At 45.0% G+C, this 9485-nt stretch overlaps 1 protein-coding gene and 1 non-coding gene across 2 annotated transcripts; both read right to left on the reverse strand.

Moving 5' to 3' along the window:
- Positions 1–5758: 5758 nt before the first annotated feature.
- Positions 5759–5834, reverse strand: TRNAA-UGC (transfer RNA alanine (anticodon UGC)). The gene has a single exon. It is a non-coding gene; the product is annotated as a tRNA-Ala (tRNA).
- A 2682-nt stretch (positions 5835–8516) lies between these two features.
- On the reverse strand, positions 8517–9231 carry LOC136397874 (max-like protein X). Its single transcript, XM_066372362.1, has 2 exons — positions 9134–9231; positions 8517–9043 (listed from the first exon to the last, which is right to left on the reverse strand). Exons 1-2 carry the CDS (start codon positions 9210–9212, stop codon positions 8517–8519), a joined length of 606 nt encoding a protein of 201 aa, XP_066228459.1. The 5' UTR covers positions 9213–9231.
- Positions 9232–9485: the final 254 nt, after the last annotated feature.

The raw sequence follows: 9485 nt of genomic DNA on the forward strand, positions 1-9485 counted from the left end.
GGCAGATAGTAGAGAACAATGGAGCCAGAAAACATTGGGCCATTTATGTTTAATAGTCTCTCAGCAGTGGATGAGCAAACAGACAGGGAAAACCACTTCCCTGGCAAACAAACAGCAAAAGTAGGCCCACACAGTGGTGGGCAGGCAATCCGCCATCTGCAATCACCCCCATCCACCATCTGTGCAGCACCCATAGCCTTGCATAGAATATCCACACTGGCTGCTGCCACATGCTCATGCACTAATCAAGCAATGTGTTTGCAGCTGGTAAAACAGCGAGCAAACCTAACACAGCTATTTTCCCCACAGATGGTCTTTGGCAAGTGACTCAGTGGGGGCCTCTCACACACCCCAGTCTAGGTTCCAAGCATGTCCCTGCACAGAGGTTGCAATCTCTTGGGGTTACTCATCAGACATGAGTTGGGCAGCAGCCCATGAAAAGGAGAAATTGATTTCTTAGCTCCTTAACCAGGCCTCACATTTTCACTCTGCACCAGGCCCCACAAATCATCTAGCTGACCCTCCTGTTCCCTCTACCTAAGATGCCTTTACCTCTTCTCCCTGTTTAGCATAAAATAATAGTAACAATATAGTAATTATCATTTTTGAGCTCTTTACTATGTGCTAAGCACTTTGGACTGTAAGGAAGACAAGGCACACAGGGATAGCTGTCTTTCCAGTCGCTTGGGTGCAGAGCAAGTGCAGGCGAAGCAGAGGTGGCTTCCAGGTGAGGGATCTCAGAGTCAGAGGTGACAGATCTGGCCCTGAGGAACTCAGGTGCCTCCTATCCAGATAGAGGGTAGATCACCCTCACGACTGAGGTTGTCCAGAATGACACAGAATGTCGGCTAGGCAAAGCACTATGATCTGGGTCTTTAGTGTGTCAGAAATTAGGAAGAAGACCTAATTGATTAAGATAAGCTGGTACTGTCCCAAAGGAGAAAGGGTTTTAGAAGAGAGTAGTGGACAATTTGGGGGGAAGAGCAACAGCATGCTAGAAAAATTCTAACAGACTTCTCCCAACACACTCAATGGGAGCTAGTAAACAGCTTAATGCTCTCCAAAGAAAACCAAATTTTGTTTGTTTGTTTTTATAAAGATTCAGACTATAAGAAGGTTTGTTTACTATAAACAGGCTTCCAGAGACATGTTGAAATGGGATTTGAAGACAATACATTGTCTTTTCTAAAACATATATCTTGGGACTATGACTCAATCAAATGAACATTGAAATTGCAATGCATAATCCCAGGTCTTAGGGAGAAGTGGAAGTCTGTGGGTCATGAGCCTAAGTCTATAAAGCTTATTTTCTTTCTTCCATGTTCTTTTCCTTGACTTGCCATGATGTTTTTAATTTGCTATTGAATGTCATTGTGAGTGCAGAAAAATTAAAATTTCAAATTATTAACATGAACTTTACTGTTTATGTTATGCAATGCAAGTTATAAATGCACATAAGAACCTTTGACTCATATACAGAATTACCAAACTCACAGAATTTGTATTTAGTAACTGGCGCATGCTTATGTATTTCATTCTTATTATAACAAACTAACACCTGGTTTTTATTTTATTTTATTTTATTTTATTTTATTTTATTTACAGCAATTCAATGCACCCTTGGCCTCTTTGTTCTGTGTGAGGCCTAGGTGGGAGGCTCTGTCCCTGGATAATGGGAACAAGCAGGGACAGCCACAGAGTCTGGAGAACCAGCAGGGAACACATTGTAACACCCCGGAACTAGATGGCCCAATGCCTTCTGAGAACCTTTTTTGGGGTATTTCCAGATGTTTTTGATCCAAAAAGAGAAGCAGTTAGATTTGCAAGCAGTGTGAAATCTGCGCCTCACAGCCACTACTCTGCCTGTAAATAAAATCCCAACTAATCATTCAGAGGCACGTCTTCACCTCACTGCCATTATGTCATAGAGGAGGAATTCTGTAAAGTTTGGAGAACCAACCGGGGACCACACACAAGAGAGTGGGCTAATAGACAGTTGAGGCCACTGGCTGTGTTTGCTAGCTCACTGGGGGCAGAGAGCATTGTCCCAACTTGGGAACGCTTTAAATCAGTGATTTTCAGGCTTCAACGTGCAACAGAATTACCTGGTGGGCTTATTAAAATAGAGCTGGGCTCTACCCCAGATTTTCTAATGCAATACTGAGATGGGGCCCGAAATTTTGCGTTTCTGACAAGTTCCCAGGTGAGGTCAATGCTACTAGTCTGGGCAACACACTTTGAGAGAGAGCAGAGCAGAGTGGTTTAACAGGCTTTGATAAAAGGACTCCACAAACAACACTTCATGTGGCTGTCATCCAGCTCCTGACCCATCTACCACTTCTCCGCATACCCCACCTTCCAGCCACACCTGACTTCTCTGGTTCCTCAAGCCCTCCCTGCTATGTCACATGTCCATGACTTTGCTATTTTATAATGCAGAACTCTATAAGAAATAAAATAAGAATCAATTCTAATGCTGCCCGGAGACTCTGCCACTGACATTTGGGTGTGCCCGGTAAGAAAGAATTGAGTGAGTTGCCTGCAAGTTACTTTGGAGTAGAGCTTGCAAGTAAACCTCTCAAGTGGCTGCTTTTAAATGTGCAAATGGAAGGCAGCAGCATCCTTACCTCAGGAAAACATACTCTCGTGTACAAGGATTGCCCTCATAATGAAAGTTTCCCAATTTTTGGAATAGTAACTTGCTTTTGTGTAGCATTTTACAAAACACTTTGGCATATGTTGTCATATTTGGGTAAAGTGTTTGCTGAACGAGGGCTGAGAACTTGCTCCAGTTGTAATAAACAGAACCGAGCTTGGAATCTTTGTCTCCGCCCTCCAGGCTCTGCTCTGCCCACGTGATGAGGTTTGCCTTGTTGTTACTACAGTATGGTTGACCACTTCCTGAGATGGACTCTTGACAATTGCAGTCATACTGCCCACTGCTTCTAGAAGCTTTTCCTCCTATAGAGGTGTACCTGCCTCCACTCTGTCCCCACTGTCCCCTGCCAAATACCCTGAGGCAGAAACTGCAGGGAGTTCAAAATCCTGACCCCCCAGTCACTTTCTCCTGCTCACCTCTGTCCCCAGTTGCCAGTTCCCGTCAACCCACTGCCCCAACTTCCTTCTCACTTTGAGAGTTAGTCACAAAAGGAATATTCAGAATGAGGCTCTTGATGGCAAAGGGTAGCGGGATATTGTGGGGGCCATCTGGCCCAGGAGAACCTGGAGCTGGAGGCCCGGAAGCCATCCACTTACTCACTGGGTGATCTAGGGAAAGAAACCTGTTTCTTTATCTATAGAATGTGGATGGTAATAAGGGCATAACATTGAGGAAGTGAGCAATAGATTTAAGCAACTCTCAAAATTACAACAGCCAATGAAAACAATGGCAAGGTCCCACAAGTCCAAGAAGAGATGAGCCTATGAGGTGGGAGAGGGTTTGGAGTCATACGGAAAAAATGGCCAAGGAGGGAGTTGGAGCTAAAGATAATGATTATCAACACTTTTGACAAAAGTGTACAACCGTGTAAGGACGATTACAATTATATAGAACAGTTCAATCAACTCTCCACCCCCCAAAATTCACCCAGGCTTCTTTGTAATTCCATCACCTACTCGTAACTCCTGTCAAACATCCATCTATTTATATCCCTTCAATTTTGCCTTTCCAAAAACATTATATAAATAAAGGGAATATGCAGTATGTGATCTTCAGTTTCTAGTTCTTTCCCTCGACATATACTCTTGAGACTCATCCATGTTGGATGTTGGTGTGGTATTGACAGTTCACTTCTCTTTATGGCTGGGGGGTATCCTGTGTATGTGGGGGCCACAGCTTGTGCATACCTTTACCAGCTGAGAGACATTGGGTTGATTCTAGTTTGAGATATTATGAATAAAGCTCTCATAAACATTCATATATAGGTCAGTAAAAAATTTTTATTTTTCTCGGTTTAATACTTAAGAGTGGAATTGCTAAGTCATATGATAAGAGTGTATTGAAACCTTATAAGAATCCACCAAACACTCTTCCAAATGGTTGTATCATTTTGGATTCTCACAAGAAGTGGACGAGACTTCCGTTGTTCTGCATTTCCGTCAACACATGGTACTGTCAGGGTTTTTTTTCGTCTTTTTTTTCTGTTTTTTTTGTGTTTTTTTTTTTGTATTTTTCTGAAGCTGGAAACGGGGAGAAACAGTCAGACAGACTCCCGCATGCGCCCGACCGGGATCCACCCGGCACGCCCACCAGGGGCCTCGCTCTGCCCACCAGGGGGCGATGCTCTGCCCCTCCGGGGCGTCGCTCTGCCGCGACCAGAGCCACTCTAGCGCCTGGGGCAGAGGCCAAGGAGCCATCCCCAGCGCCCGGGCCATCTTTGCTCGAATGGAGCCTTGGCTGCGGGAGGGAAAGAGAGAGACAGAGAAGAAGGGTGGGGTGGGGTGGAGAAGCAAATGAGAGCTTCTCCTATGTGCCCCGGCCGGGAATCGAACCCAGGTCCCCCACACGCCAGGCCGACGCTCTACCGCTGAGCCAACCGGCCAGGGCCTGTCAGTTTTTTTATGTAAGCTCTACAAGGGCCAGAGTTCTTGGTCTATTTTGTTCAGTTTTTCCCATAGTGCTAAAACAATGTCTGACCCAACAAACATTTGTTAAAATACATGAATAAATTATGCAGTAATTGTAGTTCAGCTTTTGATTCATTCCCCAACTGTGTTTTTCTTTTATTCAGCTACAGCAACTGCTTAAGAATCACAGGGTTGGAGAGATGGCCCTCCTTCTCCATGTACCCCATCTCTCTTTAAGAAGCATTCGTACTTGAACAGGCATCAGAATCAGTGGAGGGTGAATGAAAACAGATTCCTGAGCCCCACTCCCAGAGTTTCTGATTCATTGGCTCCGAGCAGGGCCTGGGGTTCTGCGTTGCTAACAACCTCCCATGTGGTGCAGATGCTGCCAACACCAGACCTCGCTGTAAGTAGCAAGTGTCTAGATTGGGAAGCTGGATGATCTAAAAAGCCAGGTTTCTAAATCTCATGGCACAGGGACTACCTGCATTTAATCTATTTCCAGTCCGGGTCACCTTTCATCTGTCTCCTGGCAGAATCGATTTCACCCCGACCCACCTTAAGATTCCCTACTTGAACTTTCCCTGACATGCCCTGGGCAGACCTGGAGGGCATCAGATGGCAATGGTCAGGTCGTCAGGCCTGCTTTTGTTCGGGCTGAACTGGTTCCCAGACCCTTGAGCACTGACTCAGCCACTGTCACCAGCCTCTTTGACAGCCTCAGCTACACTTCTAATTCATTCTTTCTCCCGTCCTTCTTTTCTTCCATCCTTCCCTGCCCACTGCTTTTTAGTCACTGGAATTCAGCCTTCATTACTTACATGAATTTGCTCAACATGCTCTTTGGTTTTTGTAATTTTTTTTTTAATTTTTTTAATTAGTTATCACCATTACCATTTTTTTTTTCTTCATTTTTCCGAAGCTGGAAACGGAGAGGCAGTCAGACAGACTCCCGTATGCGCCCGACCGGGATCCACCCAGCATGCCCACCAGGGGGCGATGCTTTGCCCCTCTGGGGCGTCGCTCTGTTGCATCCAGAGCCATTCTAGCGCCTGAGGCAGAGGCCACAGAGCCATCCCCAGCACCCGGGCCATCTTTGCTCCAATGGAGCCTTGGCTGTGGGAGGGGAAGAGAGAGACAGAGAGGAAGAAGAGGGGGAGGGGTGGAGTAGCAGATGGGCACTTCTCCTGTGTGCCCTGGCTGGGAATCGAACCCGGGACTTCTGCACGCAAAGCCGACGCTCTACCGCTGAGCCAACCGGCCAGGGCCGGTTTTTGTATTTTTTAATTGACTTACCGGTGTAATATTGGTTAATAAAATTATATAACTTTCAGGTGTGCAATTCTATAAAATATCACCTGTATATTGTATTGTGTGTTCACTACCCCACCAACAGGCTTTTTGGTCTCATGGTAAGTTCAAATCCAAAAAGCATGTACAAGATTCATCAGTCTCAAACAGCAGCAGTGGGCTCCACCCCAGCCCCACCAAAGAACCAGAAGGCTGGAGGGAGGCTAGTGGGAAGCATCTTCCCGTTGCCCAGCATGAGCAGAGTCCTGAAGGTTCTCCAGGAGAAGCAGGGAGCGGGTGGAAGCACACCTAAGGGGAGCACTGGAATAAAGAGTCTATGATGAGGACTGGTGGTATAAAAATGTTATAAAAGCAGGGAGGGTCAGATGGAGCAGAGGATTAGAATTCAAAAGACTAGGAATCTAGATCTCTAAAGCTTGCCAGTTACAAACGACCTCTGAGGGATACCAAATTTCATTACCAAGACTAGTAAAAGAGACACTATTATCTATTTCTGATCCATTCTGGCATTTTTCTTATCTTGACCTCTTCAACTGCTTAGCTCTCTCTGGGATTTCTGCACAGCTGACACACCCAGGATTCAGGTCTTATAACAGAATACACACTGGCTGCCCTTTGGCATTTGTGGTTTCGAGAGTGTAACTTTAATTCTGTGTAGTCTCATTTTCTATTAGAGGTCTGTATTTTTAGGTCAAGTATAAACTTGTTGAAGGCAGGACCACCTACAGCATGAGCTAACTTTTTAGCCTAATCTCCTTATTTTGTTTAATCTTTATAACATCAAATGAGTCACTGAATGAGATTTGAGCTCTGAAATCTTAATGTTAACATAGAATAGAATAATTAAAGTGTTTGTAGATGATCTGTTAATACTCCAAAAAATAAAGTCAAAGGAATATATAAATAAGAATAGTAAAAATTAATGTTTGTTGAAGCTGGGTCCTAGATTCAAAGAGGATTCATTGTTCAATTTTCTCTACTTAAAAGAAAAATTGACTGATTGATTGGTTTCAGAGAAAGAGAGGAAGTGGGAGGGAGAGAGAAACATCAATCTGTTTCTGTATGTACACTGACCAGGGATCAAACCAGCAAGATCAGATTCAGGCTGGGGCTGTGTCACTTTGGGACTATGCTCTAAGCAACCAACCTATCTGGCCATGGCCAATTCTTTCTACTTTTTAAATGTGTTTTTCAATTTCTATAATAAAAAGTTCAAAATGAAAACAGCCAAAATAGAATAAATCCTGCAAGAACTCTTTGGAATTCTCCACCTTTTTAGAGGTTAAAGGGGAATTATTTAAATGTCCCATGTCCACATATAGATTTACCTTTTATGACATCATTTAGTCCAGCCCAGTGTTCCTCACCACCACCAGGGGAGGAAAGCAAACTATCCATAACATAGAATTTCTCATTTTTAACCACTGTCAAGGGTACAATTCAGTGGCATTCAACATTTGCAAGGTTGTGCTACCATCATCAGTAGTTCTTTTTTTAGTGGCTCTTAAATGTTAAGTGTTGCTGTGAAAAAGAATTCCTAAACAGAGTAACATATGCACATAATGGACTTGGGGTTTCATGGGCAAATGCAGGTCATTGAAGGAAAATTTGACAATAGGGATGTTTTACTTTTTTTTTTTTTTTTAAAGAAAAGCATTAGCAATATTTATTGTAATATAATTTGATATAAAAATACTTAATTTCCTCTGGTAATCAAACCTCCCAGATATGAAACCTGAAGAAGGCCAAAAGGGAGCTTAGTGGGATAAGGGTAGAGAGGCTATTATATACAGCATTCAGGGAGTCTCGAGGGCTGCACTCCAGACTCCCTTGGGTTCTATACACCCTAGAAGGCCTTTACCCACCCCCAAGTCCTGGGAGAAATGCAGGCAGCAGAGAGATGGTGGAAACAAAGATATACCTGACAAGAAAGGCTGGGGGTGGTTTTGAGGCCCAGCTAATTTTCTTAAATTGTAACTTTAGCAAAATTGCATTGTTGGTATTTAGAAAAATAAAAACTTTAATAGGTGGTGCTATGTCACATTTGACTTTGCTGTGCAGTGCTACTGCCTGAGAGGGACGGAGAGGGCAAGAGAAGGCAGGAGCAGGAAACTGGCAGGACCAGAAAGCCATGGCTTTACCTGGGGCTGGCCAGGCAACTATAACCTAGGCGTGAGTGGCCTTTCACCTTTTGTCGCTGTGGAAGTGTTTCCTCTTAATTCTTTTCTTCCATCTGACTATTGCCAAAACGGCTAAACTTGGGCCAGTTGTTACCCAAGAGACCAAGACAAATATTATAGGTCATGTGCCAAAACCTGTAATCTGAGGCTCAGGAAGAGGGGGGGGGGTACCCAGACAGACCCACTTTGATTATTTCTACAGGGGGAAACACTGGGTAGGTTCGAGCTCTATGGTCAATATAATAAATTAATGAGAAGCTTTCAAAAAGCAACCCAGTCCCACTGAGGATGAGGGAGACTTGGGGACCAAACATCAAGAGGAAATCAGCTGACTGATATACCGTGTTGCAGTCTAATCTCATAAGCCCAGTGACTCTGACCAAGTAGGAGGCTAAACGCCTCCTGTTGGCCATTCTTCGGGTCAATAAAGCTGGTTCTTTAGTTGATGCAGGACGCCAATCACGATCTCCTGTAGGGTCTGAGCTTACAATGCTCCTCAATCCAGCTGAAGATACAGGCTGACAGCTCCTGAAAGCTGCTCATGGAGATGGAGGCAATAAAGGACTGGAACAGGGAGTCCATGATGCCTTGAAACACATTGAACTTGACCTGGTCATAGACCTGGTCCTCCCCTTCATGTGGGTTGTCCTGGTGTGCCTTCACGATCTGCTCATAGTTCACTTTTATGATCTTTAGGGCCATGACGTCCTTGCGTAGTGTGGACACCTCCTCCTCCTGCTTTTTCTTCTCCTTGTGCAAAAACTGGATGTAGTCAATAGTCTTCTGTAGAACAATGGCTTTGCTGAGCTTCTGGGTGCCAATGGAGAAGTCTTGCTGCTGGCAGGTGGGGACGATGGTCTGAAGGTCATCATAGCCTCTCTTGATGGCATCCCTCCTCTTCTGTTCAGCCCGAGTGTGTGCTCGCCGCCGCCGGTCTTTGTAGGACTCCTTGTAGGACTCCTGGTGGTAATCACTGTCCTCGTCATCTGTGTTGGGGACAGAAGAGGCACTGGTGGAACCAATGCTATTAGCTCTGGACACTACACTTCCCTTGCAGGTGCTTTCTATGAAAAGACCGGGGTCCAGACTGTTGTCGCTGTAAGCATACTTCACCTTGACCCAGGGGTCCTCTGGAGAGGCTCCGGGTTCCGTCATCTCTGACCCACCGTAACCAGAAAGCCGGGATGTTTTACTTTAAGAGATGACACCATTCCCGCCCTATTCACCACCACCACCGGAGACTCCACTCCTCCCCGAGTGTCTAGTTCTGAGCTGAGGCCTTGAACTCACCCCCAACTTTTCACAATTAGGAAAGGGAGATCCTGAAGTGGATACTGCATTATTCACTTTGCCTGCTAGGCTCTGCCTTCCCTGGGCTTGTCTCCTCTTCCCCACCACTCTCCACAAGCCTGGACTCAGCCCACACTG

Source organism: Saccopteryx leptura, chromosome 3, assembly GCF_036850995.1.
Source record: "Saccopteryx leptura isolate mSacLep1 chromosome 3, mSacLep1_pri_phased_curated, whole genome shotgun sequence".
In the NCBI taxonomy this organism is placed as follows: domain Eukaryota; kingdom Metazoa; phylum Chordata; class Mammalia; order Chiroptera; family Emballonuridae; genus Saccopteryx; species Saccopteryx leptura.

Excerpts from the sequence above, each read along its gene's own strand:
- LOC136397874 (XM_066372362.1), bottom strand. The coding sequence starts at position 9,212 with ATGACGGAACCCGGAGCCTCTCCAGAGGACCCCTGGGTCAAGGTGAAG. Across the intron at positions 9,044-9,133 it reads CGACAACAGTCTGGACCCCG|ATGACGAGGACAGTGATTAC; the intron begins GTCTTTTCATAG and ends TCCCCAACACAG.